This window comes from Macrobrachium nipponense, chromosome 41 (assembly GCF_015104395.2).
Source record: "Macrobrachium nipponense isolate FS-2020 chromosome 41, ASM1510439v2, whole genome shotgun sequence".
NCBI lineage: Eukaryota > Metazoa > Arthropoda > Malacostraca > Decapoda > Palaemonidae > Macrobrachium > Macrobrachium nipponense.
In genome coordinates this window covers 6,925,608-6,942,762 of record NC_061102.1, presented here as the reverse complement: position 1 = coordinate 6,942,762, position 17,155 = coordinate 6,925,608, and the positions used below count along the sequence as shown (strand labels likewise).

General features: G+C 39.3%; 1 protein-coding gene across 1 annotated transcript in view; it reads right to left on the bottom strand.

Moving 5' to 3' along the window:
- Window positions 1-17,155, bottom strand: part of LOC135212479 (uncharacterized) — a gene marked incomplete in the record, with an annotated part of 222,419 nt that overhangs the window by 13,645 nt on the left and 191,619 nt on the right. Inside the window, 1 exon segment of the mRNA XM_064245935.1 lies at window positions 72-1,742. Within this exon segment, the coding sequence (XP_064102005.1) occupies window positions 72-1,742 (1,671 nt within the window).

The window sequence follows — 17,155 nt, the reverse complement described above, 5'->3', positions numbered from 1 at the left end:
GGGTTAAAGTACAGCAATAGAATGACCACTTAAATTGCTCTCAGGGAAAAACTAGCATAAACATTATTTACCTCCGTTTCCATCACAGTTGTAAGAAGCTGTCGTTGCAGTTCTAGCACATCCTTCTCCCTTAAGATGGCTGAAATTCTCTGTTTATTTGGCTGAACTTTAATCCGTGTTCCTTTCAATAGGCTCACAGGCATACTAAGTCCTCCATCAGCTTTCCCTGCCCTACGCTCCCTTTCAATCACAACCCTGTCACTTCCCTTTGAATCATTAGCAGCAGCAAAATTTAAATCTTTGTTAATGGTACCTTCTTTATTTAAACTATCTACATCTTTCCTAGCTTCTTTGGAGGTACTTGCTGCACTTGCATCTTTGCCATCACTCTCTTGTTTATAATGCCTTTGAGTTCGATCACGAATTGGAACCTTGAGGACCCTAGGTAAAATGACGTCCCTCTCGTTGTTAATCCGTACACTAGAGGCACTACGAAATACACGGCCTCTGCCTAATCCTCCAGCACTTTGCGATTCATCACCATCACCACTAGCAACACTAACAGTTACAGCAGGAGGCACTCTACGAGACTTTGTTGAACTGGTGTTGGTGTTGGCAGTAGTATTATCACTGACAATATGTACAGTGTTAACACCACCCATCACAGAATGAACAATTCCACCAGTGGATGCTGGACCATCACGGCGAACCCCATTTGTTTTCACAAACTGTAGGTTAAGATCGTTTCTTGTGTCTACCCTTAAATCTGTCCTTGCATCTATTCTAGGATCAAGTCTAGGGTCTAACCTAAGAGCTCTGACTTGTTCTTCAAGACGACGTTTATCACCTGCTAGGGCTAAAAGTTGCCCGTGCAAATCAAGAAGGCGTTGGTGTGAGGCAGCAGCTTCTGCTTCAGCCCAGTTAACTCTACCTACTAAATACTGACGATCCTGTCGTAACCTGTCAACTGCTGCCCAGGCCTCAGCCTCCATTCCCATTCCAACAGGTGGTGGTGGCGGTGGTGGCGGAGGCAAGACGTCACCTCGGGAAGGATAACTTCCGACAGGGCCCGGAAGAGAATGCGGCCAAAAATCTTGATATGTTGAATGTGGTCGTGGTGAAGTGAGTGGGTCAGAAACTGAGCTAGCATTAGGGGGTGGCTGAGAAACTCTGTCTCTTTCAGCGCGTTCTGCACGTTCCAACTCATTTCTCAGTCTCGTTCCTTTCCTTTGAATAACATCCAAAAGCTGCCATAACTCGTCTTCAGCCGAGCCAAGAGGCAACTCTGGCTCTACAGATGTCCACCTGTGTTCTTCTGCCCCAGATAAGTGATCTCCAGCTGATGATGAAGAGCTTTTGCCCATGCTTCCACCAGCCTTATCTGTGCTGAAGCCTGAGTCTGCCACTGCCGAACTGTGGGTCTCGCTCAGAGACTTTCCACCCGTGCTACTGCTGCTGCTGCTGTTCCCACTGTTAGTTGCAGCCGTCACCCCAGTGGAAGAGGCTATGGGACGCTGCTGCTGCCTCCCACTTTCAGCAGAGGTCATGTGGTGGGAGACGTGACCCGACTTGCTGGGGGACGTCTCCCCCCTTGTGATGGGGGATGGCTGCGAGACCTGAGCAGCAGAAGGAGGGTCATGGGTGGATGTGAGGGAGTGGTATGCTCGTGCATGGAGATGAGGCAGTGCATGTAATACATTGTCTCGAAACTCTAGCAGTGAAGTCACTTCCCTCTGAAGCTCCTGCAAGAAATAAAGAAAAAACATTAATAAACAATAGTACAGTGTCAAAGTTCTTCGTACATGCAGCATGATTAAGTTGAAAAAAATTTTTGAATAATTCTGAAGCAAAGAAAGCAAAAATAAATAAACAACAAAACAATTAAGTACACATACAACTGACAGAAATTGTAAAAGCCAACTTTATGACAGATGACAAACGCCAACAGAAATGTTTCTACCTAAATTGTGAAAAGTATTACTGGAATAATAAGCATTACAAAATTTCCAAGTAATAGTACACAAAAATACATTCAATAAATGCAACACTTGTAAAAAGCCCAACAGGTACTTTCACATCATTACAAAAAGGATTTCTGGAACTTCTAAATTACTTTTTACATATGGGTTAAGTTTTTTCTTTGCTAATTTATGCATTTAACTTTGACATGTACTTGAATTTAGCACGTTTTTATCTCAGATCTGCTTTTTATTATTCCCATAAGTATGCATTCTTTTTTTATGAACCTTCGTTACCAATTCTGTCGTTTTCCAGAGGTTTACAACTTACGTATCCTTTTACAACTTATGTATAAGTACATATAAACGTTTAAGTCTTTCCAATATTTGTAAACAATAGTACGTATCCAACACAGATTCCCAAGTTGGAAGTAATGAGAGGAAGCTGAATGCCAGGAGAATTTTCATGCACACCTGCAATCTTTATTCAATATGGAGAACACAGCAGCAGTTTGCAAACTACCTGTTCATTAGAAACCATATTGCACATTCACCTTGAATAAATAACTCAACCACTTTTGCTTTAATACACATAAAATATTCAAAGTGCAATAAATGTTCATAGTTTTCATTTTCAATGGTGTCCCTTTAATTTCCACTACAGTATTATTGGTTGCAGGGCAGAAAATAGTGGACTCTTATTTATAAAAGGTTATCTGTCACGGAAGACTCAATTAACCAATTGTAGCAACCTCAAGGGGAGTTGCTTTTTTTCCCATAAGGTTTATTAAGAGGTAACAATTAATAATAAGTTGTGTAATACTTATAAATCTTATATTTTATTATAATTAAGTTAAATCAGTCATTCCCAAAGTTGGGAAGTGCGTACTACCCCGTGGACATCCAACATGGCAGAGGGGAAAAAAAACGTGATGGAACAAAATTGGGAAGCAAAGAGAAAAAATGAAGGGTAAAAGGGGGAGGGGGTGGTCAAAATAAAATAGGTATTTTATAAACAATAAATTCTAAGCCGTAACAACTCGGGTAAAACTTTTTTTATAATCAAATTAATTCTGTACACTTGAAAGGCCATGTTTTATTTCCATCTGTAATAAGAACTTTTAATAAGAAGTTGAAGATTAATGTCTGAATATTTTGGTCTGCATCTTGTTGAGGTTGCAACAGAAGAGACGTGGAGAAACTGCCTGGGAAGGAAGGTCTCGGTTGCGAAGTAGAAACACTTGTTTATGGTGTTAGATTACATGGTGTTACCAGTTTGCAGTAGCTCTGATACCAAGAAGAAGAAGAAGAAGAAGAAGAAGAAGAAGAGAAGAAGAAGAAGAGAGAGAGAGAGAGAGAGAGAGAGAGAGAGAGAGAGAGAGAGAGAGAGAGAGAGAGAGAGAGAGGTCAAACTGGTCAAAATGATTCCAGACAAACTAATACTGGAAGAGCAGGTGCTTCAATACAACAGAACAGTTATATACTCCATGAATCGCTGAACCACACACCTGTTGGAAGTTGGTTTTAGGATTGAAATAGCAACATTCCCTAGATTACTTAAATGTAGAGCATGTTTAAACACAGAGAGAGAGAGAGAGAGAGAGAGAGAGAGAGAGAGAGAGAGAGAGAGAGAGAGAGACTCACAAGCTGTACAAACACATTCTTCAAGATTACACAGTAAGAAGTCAACGGCCCCTTTCCTTACCGCTGTAGTACATAATTCTTGAAAGTCGCGCCGACGTCCAAACTTACACAACGATCACGTTTGAAATCTAATTATAAGAAAGCCCTTAACAACGGCCCTCCCTCCGTCCCTTCAACCAAGAAGGCTTCGAGGATTAAACGCTAAGTATCTTCTTGGAACGCAACACCCAAGTGACAACACATGTGCTTCGTAAGGCTGACCTGGGCAAGCTTACTATGACCGGCCTCGGAGGAGAGAGAAACCACTCGCTAAAATAGTAGTGATAAGTATCACCCTTTCATAAAAATAAACTAAGGCGCCAATTCCAAGAAATGTATTCTTACGTGAAAGAGAATTTATTGTCAGTTTATGCTACCGGTTTCATATGATTACGTCAACGTCGACAAACAAGTAAACACGAGACTACGATATGCTAATTACGTCGATATTTTTGACTAATCTAACACCTGTCTAGTTTTCAAACCCTTTTCCAATTTTCGCAACTTCGAATCTGACGCCATTTGTAGCGAAAGCGAGTGCTCAGAATTCCCAAAGTGGTTATATTTCTATTTTCAGACAGTTTACTTACCCATCAATTGACACATCAGCTGTAAATTATTTTTTTTCAATACAAATCAAGATGGGACCCAGGACCCTCCCACTGGGGACAACTTGAATATATTATTTACAAGAAACAAAAGCTATCACGTACGAAAAATATTAAATAAAAAAGCAAGAGCTATCAAGAAAAACAACGAATTGTCAAGTTTAAAAAATATACACATCAACTTTCATAATATGGTTTCACAAGCACCATCCAACATGACACATCGACCTAAAAAAAAAGAAAAAAATAATTCTACCGACTGGAATGGAGTCAGGTTAACGGAGGAAGCCATATTCAGCTAACGTGGAAAAGAATTACGTCAACCATGCGTCCTTCACGTTAACAAATTTACATTATAAAGCCTATGGAATGCGAACGAACTATAAACACTTTTAAAGTGAAGAAATCCCTATGTACACTTCTCAAAGGATGTAATCCATATAACACTTAAAACGAAGACATTCCTATATACACTTTTAAAGTGAAGAAAATATACATGTACACTTTTGGATTGAAGATATCCCTATGTGCAATTTTAAAGTGAAGATTCTCAATAGTAGAAGCAGTGTGAGGCACAAGAGTCGATTAGCAACTATGTACATGATCAGGAATCAGAAGTGTCTATTCCCCCGAGAGAGAGAGAGAGAGAGAGAGAGAGAGAGAGAGAGAGAGAGAGAGAGAGAGAGAGAGCCACCCTAATGCGTTAATGTTGCTGTTAATGTCAGGAACGTACCATTACGAAACTCATTACCTGGAAGTTATGCGACCTCGAATTCTGAACAGCTAAGTGAAAAATAAAATGAAATAAAAGAATTAACGAAAAAGAGAATAGACAATCTATGAAAAATGGGAAAAGGACAAATGAAAATGAAGAGGAAGATAAGTATTACGAATAAACTTAATACATCGTTGAGGCGAGATATTTCAAATTCAACTTTCAAGTCATTTTACGATAAAAAAATATTAATGGTAGACCCTTTGACGCAAAGCTTAAAGGCATACTGTTTTTTTATTAACATTAGAATTTTATTATTAATTCCTTCTTACGTGCAACTGCTAATGCAGGAAATATGATTAATTTACGGCATTCTGAGTGCTGTTGACTGAAGGCATAGTACATGTTTTCCAACATGGCCGCCTTAACATTTGACAAGGAAGATGTATCAAATATTATCCAACTGCTTTTTCTATTACTGTTAATAATAATAATAATAATAATAATAATAATAATAATAATAATAATAATAATAATAATAAAAAGAATGGCAGAATTAAGAGAGTTGATTTTATAGTTTTTTTTTTTTAATTTTCCTTACAATTCGCGTCTCAGGCTCAGCGACGTTTCTGAGTAACTTGGCCAATATTCATATTGGGAATTTTCAAAGAATTATAAATAATAACGATAATAATAATAAAATTATAATAATACAAACCGAAAGAAATACAATCGACTAGTCATATAACAGAAACGCTTAAAAAGAGGTGTTTAAATATATTCCTTTCTGCTGCTTAAAATATTCCCGTCAACAGCTGACTCGTGACGTCATCATGACGTCACAGTGTGATGCCACTTCAGAGGATGCGTTCATCAACTGTCAAGTGCCGGCAGATCTTGACGGAGTCTATATTTGTCCTGGACGGAACACTGTATTTTATTTTAAACTGAGTTCATCTACACGGATAAAATGAACGCGAGTGCAGACTGATTCAGGAGAGATAAGCAAACTTGGGACAAAGTATAAGATTACTTGTACAGTGTCTGGAGTTGTAAATGGCAAGAATAATTGAATAGGCTACCCGAAGCGCTCGCAAACTCGTACGGCATAAGTAGCTGACTTTATCATGAGAGAGAGAGAGAGAGAGAGAGAGAGAGAGAGAGAGAGAGAGAGAGAACTGAAGGTTCACCAACTATTATGAACTACAAAAAATATAAAAAAAATTACGTTCGAATGGGAACAATTTAGTGTTTATTGTCTCTTGACATATTAATAACAGTAATTAGGAGAGCAATGAGTTTCCAATTTTCCCTTTTCCATTCTAAAAAGCAATTAAACAGAGAGAGAGAGAGAGAGAGAGAGAGAGAGAGAGAGAGAGAGAGAGAGAGAGAGAGAGAGAGTCATTCTCGGAGCTTCTTTTATTTCAATACATATGTTTCAGCAGCGCAATAAAGAGCATCAAATATCTTACTCTAAAGCCTTCCTCTAACTAACAAATATTCTCTCTCTCAACACTTCCAACATCCACACTTCACTTCCATAAAGGAGAACTGGTTCAAAAACGCATTCAATACATTTTTCAATCATGGCACAACACTTTGTTTTAATGCTTGCCAAGTCTTCTCAAACGTTCATGGCCTCTTTATTTAATTATTTATTTACTTACCAATATAACTGTCCAGGTTATTACTGAATACATAATTGGATTTATTTATTTAATTATTTATATAACAATAATTGTCCTGGTTGTTACTGAACATATAAATGGTCCACAATTCTAACCATAACGCTTTCAATAAGTGGAACCTAGTTTATAACTAAAGAAAGAAGTATATGCTTTCCCTTTATATATAAAGTGTCACATATATACATCAATAAACAGTGGAATAACTCGTGCAGGTTTAACTTTACATTAACAACTCACAACAGAAGCCATTTCCAAAAAGGGGCTGAGCGAAGTTGCCCCAACAGAAGAAGCCCTAGCCATCGTATCATTTCTATTGTCATACCCTGTCCCTACATACATCAAATCTCTTTAGGGTGGGTATCAGAGTACAAGTGGCCCCTCCCTAATCCCTACCCCTCCTCATCAACACTCTTCCCTAACCGTTTTTCCCTTCTCCTACTTGAGGGAGAATTCAAATGCTGTCGCCGTGCATTGCTATACCACAGTTCTCTCAGACATGGCGAGAGAGCGGGAAGAGGGTATGCAAAAAAAAAAAACGACCCTCTTCTGGTTTACATTGTAAATATTTGTAATACTATACGCTTATATGTTTGTAATACTATCACAGAAACAGCCATAGTATCAGTGTACACGTATGCACATCTAAAATTAAATATAAGGATAAATTAAACATCGAATATTTTTAGTTAGCAACGCCAACCAGCCAGAGGGAATGGCAAACAAAAGTTATGTTCGTTTAAAGATAAATTCAAAGTCGACACATCATGCTGTCAATTTTGACGAGTTTTACGTGACAACTTTTATAATATATATTATATTATATATATATATATATATATATTATCTATATATATATATATACACGTACATATTTACAAAGATACACTTACATATTTAAAAAGATATTTATATAAACGACAGAAGGATTGATAAGGGGCAACCGTGTATGGTTTAGCCAAGTGAGAGGATGTGTTGATAAGTGTTTGTTATAATAATAATAATAAAAAAATAAAAAATAAACACTAACAGACACTTGACCGTCTGGCTCAAGTCTGAAAGGGGTCACGGGCACAAGGATGCGTTGTCCCTAAGGCTGCTTGGTTTGAAAGTCCTGATATATCCATATGGCCTGGAGAGCAGATTAAGAGAGAGGACATTCCTATTGACACAGTTGTGAGATAAAGAGACTGACTGATTGATTATGTCCATTAAAATCTCGAAATGAAATGGGATGTCAATAGACAATGAAATGACTGGTGTTTGCTAGAGAAAGTATTCACTGGGAGACAATAACGAAGAAAATACTAAATAGTTTGATAACCGGAGGAGAAGAGGTTCAGGATAAGAGAATAGACAGACTATCATACAGAATTTAGGCCAAAGTTCAAGCGCTCCGACCTCAGAGGTCATTCAGCGCTGAAGCTGAAACTGACAGTTAAAAGGTCTGAAACTGAATTGTGCAACAGGAGAGAAACCTCGCAGTTGCACTGTGAATAAACTGCTAGGAGGTACGGTAAAAGAAATGAAAGGGGTTGCAGCTAGGGGCCGAAGGGACGCTGCAAAGAACCTTCAGTAATGCCTACAGTGCGCCGCACCTACGGGATTTAAGGTGAGGTTCAAGATATGAGGGAAAACCTAAATTAAATTAAATAGATGGAGAAATGAGAGTTAATATGGTTTAATGGGACTGGGTGATTTGTACGGGTTGAAATTATACATATCATGCTACATAGCATGAGCTTTTAAATGCCTCCTCACGTGCGTGGATTTGAATCTCATCACAGAAGATTAGGGCTTCACTTATCTCATACTCGTGAACAAAGGATTGTAGTGATGGAAACCCGAATTCAACAAGTGTAAGATGAGAGAAGTTAGTGAGGTTATTGTTTCTAACACAGATTCACAGCTGGTAAAATTGCTCAAAAGATAATATACATATATACTTATATATGAGAGGAAAGAGAGAGAGAGATTTAAGTCAGCTCACGAGTAAACAAGCACGTACGTTTAAGAATAAAAGCCAACAAATTAAGTGCAATCCTTTCTTACGCCAATACAAAGGAAAATTAAACACCCCTCCTCTCTCTCTCTCGCACACCCAATACCCGTTAACCTCAGTGCTCTTCCCACACTCGCATAATGCCCCAAAACCCGCCAACACACACACAAAAACACACACATCCACGCCCACTCCGAGCCATCTGCTTGTGCATCATGGAACTTTCACTCACTCGTAGTTTTTCTGCCTTTCACTCAAATAGACTCAAGATTTACTCTCATCCAGAGTTAAATGTAACTCGAAGCCTGATGCTTTGTTCACTTAAACGCTAGGGTATTTAAGACGTGACCAAGAACGAAGCCAAGGATGAGGATTTCATTCAATATTCGAAGGAGCGCCCTACGGGAAATCAAGACGGGCTTCAAGGTCACTCCAGCTCTGCCCAAAAGTGCGAACCACGTGCGTCGCTGGGGGTATCCCAGCCCAGCGAGGCCAAAGTGTGGTGGTTGTGGGGGGGAGGGAGGGGGATTAAGAAGAGGCAGGGTCGTGGCTCGGATGAGTCATAATCGTCTCCCTTTCTCCCCCAAGAGTTCAAATCTGTGTCTCTCTCTCTCTCTCTCTCTCTCTCTCTCCCCATAATCAGTCTTCGTTAATTTTTTTAACACGAAAGCATTTAAAAAATCTTAGCAAAACAGAATCGAACAATAATTACTTGGACAGTAAATCAGGCCAAAAGATAACAAAAACAAACGAAGAAAAATAAAACTGAACTTAATTTATTCAAACAAGGAAACTTTACCCGATGGAAAAACTGAATTGAGGACAACTATTTCCTTGTGACCCTTTCCAAAAGGGCAGTTTCCTCTTGCAAAGATTTACAAGTCACACAAACATTCTCTTGTGAAATACGAGCGACCTCCAATACCAGCTTATTTTTAGCAAGTCCTAGGTCACAAGGTCACTTTATCTTAGGGTCATCTGAAAGGTTTTTTTTTTTTTTCATTAGAAGAGGTGAAACCTTACAGCTGAAGTTAAAAGACTAACAGACAGACGGGAGATCTGTCCAGATCTGTCCAATTCGTCCACACATTGACAGAGTTTGACTGAAATCCCCTAAACCATTCACGAGATACGAGATACGGTTAAGTGTGATAGAAACGAACACAGACAGACGAACAAAAATGTGGAAAAGGAGCCTGGTCACCTCCCTTTCCCCTAGAAAGACCTCCATTCGTTTATGGGACACGAAAAACCAGCACAGCGCATTTGTCTGTTTAAAATTGGGGACTCAATTCTTGAGTAAAAGAACTCTTATCTAGATTGCATTTTGGTTAAGGGGCCCTACAATATGACCACAGCAATAATAATAATAATAATAATAATAATAATCTGAAAAGGAATCTGGAAAAACTAAAGGCCGTAGTAGCTCCAGGACTCATGCAGAAGACTGATTCTAGAAACGGCGCACATAGTAAGGAATGTGATGGACTTCTAAGGAGGCAGGATGCAACCTGGAACCCCACACTATAAATACTGCCTAGTCGAATTGGGGGACTGTGATAGACAACAACAACAACAATAATCTGTGATAGATGCTTGCCTCATCTCAAATTTCCAAGTACTTATAGACTTCCAAGAGTGTACTCATAATAGAGATGATCTCTTTGTGCGTGTGTGTGTGTGTGTTGGCATTATTGCTGAGGCACCTTCAGCCTCCTGAAATTGGCTTGGCAATAAAGCCGACACCGGTCAGGGTTTACAACTGGTTATTCATTTCTCCCTTGTGTTTTTGAGAGATATATATATATGTGTATATATATATATATATATATATATATATATATATATATATATATATATATCACGTATCCAGAACACTTGGAACTCCATTCACGACTAAAAACCTTCACCCGGAGTTCCAGAGTGAAGCGGAGGAGAGACTTGGTGGTACAAGGCAGTGGAGGGTGACCTTCCCAGAGAAAGGATTTGCGCTCACACGGGCTCTTGCTTCTGAAAGCAGGCCGTGGAAATGGACATTTAATTTTTTTTTAACAGCAAAAAGTAGAACTTAGGATTCATTCTGTAATCAAGGAGATTTAATATATTATAAATGAGAGTTGTTTATTATATACATTAGCCCAAACAACTGGACTCTGTGGACCTAATATCCTAATATTACGGAATTATTAAAAAGAAGAATTTTCTTAGAGAGAGAGAGAGAGATTATATCTTAGGAACAGTTTCATCCCGGTGATGATTACCTTGTCAGGCCCGTCACGTCTCTATAGCACACGTATAACTCTCTCTCTCTCTCTCTCTACCCTGGCTGGAACCATCAACCTTTAGCATAATAAACCAAGTTAATGTTATCAGAAGCTTAGGTCAGCAGAAGCTCACTCGATTTTGGAGAACTTACCCTGACAGTATCTCCCAAAATCTTGGTATCTCCTATAATAATAATAATAATAATAATAATAATAATAATAATAATAATAATAATAATAAATAATAATAAATAATAATAATAATAATAGCAGTAAACTACTTCTACTTTACTCTCAATAACGGCAAATACAGTATGACTAGTTTCCATAAGTACAAAGGGTTGCAAAACTAGTACGAAAAATCTCTCCAGTACCAAAAATACGGGATTTCCATTCGACAAGAGAGAGAGAGAGAGAGAGAGAGAGAGAGAGAGAGAGAAACGGTGCGTGACGCAGTTCACCAGTAGCGTGAGAGATCTTCCCAAAAAGACGTAACCGTCTATGAGCCAGAAATCATTTCCCAGCTCCCACACCAAACACACTATATCATACTCTCCACTCTTTCTTTGCCGATGGTGTGTGTGTGTGTGTGTGTGTGTGTGTGTGTGTGTGGTGTGTGTGTGTGCTGTTTCTACGTGGAGGGAAAAATAAGAGGCAAGACTCGTCGACCGAACAATGCTGTGAAAAACATTTTGCGAATAGTGCTTTAGCGGTTCAAGAACAACCCCCAGGGGCCATCTTGGATACGAGGAGTGGAAATGATTTAGGCCTATGTGCTCTCTTATATCAAAACTGGAACAGAATTGAGGAAAACGGAGGAAATACCGAGCATGGACGATCTCGCTCCACCCACGAGATGGTGGTGGTGCTGGGCTGAGCCACGGGAGGGAGGAAGGATGGATGGAGGGGGGGGGGGGGGGTAGGGGAGGGGGGGGGGGGGGAAGGGGGGTTGCATTGCGGTTCGTAGCCAGACTGCCGAAGGTGAACGGGCTGCTGCTACTGCTGGCGCTGGCTGGCTGGAAGGTAGGCAGGTAGGGTAGGTAGGGAGAGGGGGGGAGGGGCTACACTGGAGTCTCTTTCCAGGTTTCCAGGGGCTGGAAAGCGTGACCGGCCAGATGTATGATTAGTCGAATTCTGGTCAAATGTCGACGACGACGGACGCCATTACGCGCGCACTGTCCTGGAAAAAATGGGTCTCCCAATTAACGGGAGCGATTAAAAAGCGACTTAATGACACTCACAGATGACGACGGTGACTTTCGACGGGGAAACTAACAAGGTGTGGATGATGGCAGGAATTAGTTGTGACGGGAATTAATTCAATTTAAAGGAAGAGTTTAAAACGGAAAAATATAATCAATACCTGGTGGTGTCCAGGTGAACTTTTCCCAACCCATTTAAACTTCGAACATAATTTGCTTGTGCCTGTGGCTTGGCTGCGGTTAGCTGAGAGAGAGAGAGAGAGAGAGAGAGAGAGACTCATTTCAACATCAACGAACTTTTCCAAAAAATGACCAATCACTAACAATAAACGGAACCTGCTTCAAACGAAATCACTTATGGGATTCTAAACAATTACAGATAAGGCTTAGAAGGGGTCTCTCTCTCTCTCTCTCTCTATCTCTCATCTCGTCTTCTCTCTCTCTCTCTCTCTCTCTCCTCTCCTCTCTCTCTCTCTCTCTCTCATTCGAAGTTCCTTGTCGCTGAAGAAAGATGACGAATCTGGTCAAAGGAAAAGTCAAGAAAGATGACGAATCTGCCCCCCACCCCCCCACCCCAAAAACAAAATAAAATAAAATAAAATAAAAGTCAAGAGAGATGAAGAATCTGGTAAAAAAAAAAATTAAACAAACAAGATGACGAATCTGGTCAAAAATATAAAAAGTCAAGAAAGGTGCCGAATCTTAAAAAAAAATAAAACAACAAAATAAAAAAAGATGACGAATCTGGTGAAAATAAAAAATAAAAAAAAAAATTAAGAAAGATGCCGAATCTGGTGAAAAAATTAAACAAATAAAAAAAGATGATGAATCTAGTAAAAAAAAAAAATCACGAAAGATGACGAATCTGGTCCCCAAAACAACAACTCCAACAAGGACTGGAGTCACAAAGACGCGTCTTTGTTACTTGAGGCTACACAGTTTACGCAACAAAAAGCTCCACACGCGCCTGGAAACAGGATGGGGATCGAGTACGATACCTGGGACCTGAAAAAAAAAAAAAAGGACACAAATACGAGGAATTATTTAGCTCTTCGTTACGAGTCTGATTCCGCGAAGTGTTGAGACATCTGCTCGTTTCAGTGGAAAAACTATGTTCCATGTCAAACTCGGTTTCACGAGTGAAAAAAATAAAAAATAAAATAATAAAAAACACGTACGATAACATTTTAATGAAAATACAGCATTCAACAAAAAAAATAATCTCATTTCAAGATCTAAAACACACTTTCAGGGAAAAATTCACATTCAATAAAAAATAAACTCGTTCCAGGATCTAAAACACACACACGCAAATACGAGGTTTTCAGTAAAAACCGGCATTCAATAATAAACTCGTTTCAGGATCTACAAAAAAATAAATACACAAATAAATAGATCACACAAACAAATACGAAGACTTTTCAGTACCATCTAATATCCAATATCAAACTCGTTCCAGGAAAAAAAAATCAGTAGCAACCGACGCTGAATGTCAAACTCAAGGAGATTAATGTGCTTCGGAATTACGACGAAAACTTTATATGGAAAACACAATACAAAACTTCCATATCCATCAACCCCGTTAAAAAGAACTCTATGAGGAAATATGGTACCTTCTTCCTCAATTACGAATATGTTACGAACGGTTCCACGCCCCTGGTGGGGACGAAGATTATAATACCTCGTCGAGGTCATCCAGTTTTTCTTTCCTTTTCAACTGTGATGTGGTACATACTTTGATGAGCTTCGATGACTCATCTGACAAAGTTTGTTCCAGCCTTTGAAAAAATTTACCTTTTCATCTGGGTCAGCATCTTTCATCATACACGACGTATAAACCTGTTTACATATTGCGTCACCAAGGAAGTTGCACTTCAGAAAAGGTATTAGGAAAAGACTACGGGGAAAATATCGAGAAAAAACAAGTGAAGGTGGTGTGAATTCCGCCATTTTGTTTGTATTCAAGAAAAATGACTGCTGACGCGCAATAAACTGAGCAATGTCAGCAATTGCAACTCTGGTTGAATCCTTGCTCAAGGTATATCGCATAAGGATTCCTAAAGATAATAAACCAGAGATTTAAGTTCTAAAGACAAAACGAGTCGCAAATTATAAACTCCCTGTTTTCTATTGTCATTAATCTTAAATAGAAAAAGGTTAATCATTAAAGCAGTTTCTAGCTGTGACATCTTTGGGGCTATCAAGGACTCAAATCTCTCTCTCTCTCTCTCTCTCTCTCTCTCTCTCTCTCTCTCGCGTTATTTACCCGGCATTTTGTAATTTTACGTCTGACCTTCACTACATCGATAATCACTCGCAACACTTGAATCTGAGATGCTTTGATTCAGTTGCAAAAAAAAAAAAAAAAAAAAAAAAAATTAATAAAGCCAATTTTTACAGCTAAATGAAACCTTTCTTACGGGACTTGAAAATCAAACGAAAACCTTCTTTTCTTCTCAAGATTTACCTGACCACTGGTTCGATTCCTCGCGGAGAGCGGGACTACCTTGCTGAAATATTTCCATTCTTGGATTTGGTTACTAAGGGTAATGAATGGTTGAGCTAATGTTACCTGGCTCAAAATGTGATGGATGAGAGAGAGAGAGAGAGAGAGAGAGAGAGAGAGAGAGAGAGAGAGAGAGAGAGAGAGAGAGAGAGAGAGAGAGAAATATAACGGTCAAGGTACGTATTGCATTGTCCATAACGGTAATGCATGAATGAAGAGGTCCACCACTCAACTGGACACGTTGCCTCAAATACTATGACGATTCTCTGTCACAATGGTTGCGGTCGTAACTTGGCTATATGGAATGGTTTCCACACACACACACACACACACACACACACTATATGCATATATTTGTCTTTCACAGTTCCTAATGCTTTTTACTTGTTTTCCAATGGAAATTCGAAAACAAGAACGGAAACGAATGACAAAATACTCCTACCCGGGTAGGATTCGAACCCTCAGTGATTACAAGACTTAGGAGCTGGATGAATTTGTGACCACCAGCATACATTATGAACATTTATTTCAACATTTATGTACAAATGTTATACCTGTTGAATTCAGGTCATTTTTAAACAGAGGAAATAAACATACGCTCCCATGGAGCCTTCATATTAGTGAGTTTTGCTTCACAATTTTTTTGTACTTCAATCTCATAATGATGAGATATACATCCATCTTCTTCTATTCTCACCTCTATAGGCACATGCACTTTCTCTTCCACTTAAACAGTAATTTGTGCCAAGACAATCTAGCAAATGTATGTTATCTTCTAGCAGTGATTATATCACACTCAGTCAAGCATATTTCCAACGTTTTTAGGGTCTTTTTTTTTTCTGTTCTCATCCACTGCAAGCAATGCGTTCATCCTAACTAAACTTCTACCACAACCCAGAAAAGCAGTGATGCACACTCCCGTGGAAATTGCTTTCACTCGCTTTTTCACTCTTGGATCGAAGTTACAACCACAACAGTTGACTGAAATCTCTCCTGCCATACACAGGGTGTTCTGCAACCTTACAGTGATGAAAACTGACTCTGTATGACCAGTGTATACAAGTCTTCCTACCATAACAGGCATAAGCCCTACCATTTTGTCTCTTTTACAAGATAAATAGAATTTTGACCTTTACACGACGTCAAGGGCGTAAAAGGACTCGTTTTATTTCCCGGTGTCCTACGGACTTAGCGCCGTGCTTTTGTTTACATTGCTGATACAGAGGATAAAACGTAACAGAGTGAAGCTGCAGCGTAAAATAATTAAAATATAAACTGATTATCTGTTTGTACTGAACAAGGGTACTACAAGATTCTGCTGGAAATTTTCCGTCACTACAGAGCAAACAGACAAGTGTTAAAAAAGGTAAATGTGGTCATTCTTGAGAAACATGCTTTAAAAAAAAATAAGAAAAGAGATATAAATCTTCCCAATCAATCATAAATGTCCCGTTCTTATGTCTCAAGCAGATTTTTGATCAAATACCGAAATGTGATCAGTTGTCTTTCAAGCTCTTTCAACCATATGCTATTAATGAGAATATTATATATACATAAATACACACACACACACACGAGACGATGACCGACCATCCGTTGCACATTTCAAGTTAAGAGGACCCCCACCCTCCCCCTCCACTAACCCCTTCCCCCTCCCCCCCTCCATGGTACCACCACTATATCCACTCCCATATCCCCTGAACCAGCCCAACAAAAGCCCTTGTTTCCCATAACCCGATATCCCCCACTACCCCACCCCTCCCCTACCCTAACCCTCCTCTCGTTCTCCCACTCCCTCCCCCCTACCGATGATGATTTGGAGGTGGGGAAAGAAGAAGAAGAGGTGTACGGGAGGGGGATGGAGGGGTTGGGGGGGGAGAGAGTCGGACTTGAGCGTCGGCAGGTGGTCCGAGATCGACAAAACCCCTTTCAACAACTCCTTCCCCCCTCTCACCCCCCTTTCCCAAATCTCCAAACCCCCCCCCCCCTTGGGCCGATATACAAATACCGTGCCTCCAACATCGCCTCTCCGTAAGGTACTCCAAGCCAATATAACCTGACAATCGATAGTCTTTATGGCTACCTTAAACAGAGTGCTACCGGTTTTTTTTATTTATTTATTTAATTATTTTTTACTTGGCGACATGTAAAAACACCCTACCAAGTCTTTATGAGCCAAGGCTAATATATATAATGCTAATATATATAATCTCTAATTCTAAGATCAAGTCTCAGAGGTTTTCATGAATTTCAAGGCAGTGTTTTATGATGGCGTTACACTGGTGTAAGGTTCTTTCATTGGGGGGGGGGGGGGTGCAAGGATCGGAAGTTGCTTATACATAACGTATCTGATTATCCAGGACTCGAGAAGACAAAAGGCAGATAAATAACTCTATTGAATAAACAAAGTTTAAAGATGATCAACAGAAGCTTCTAAGCGTTAAAAAAGAAAAATAAATCTACAAATAAAATAAAATCATAAAGGTTTTTAACAAACTTCTATATGGATAAAAATATAAATCTATCTACTAA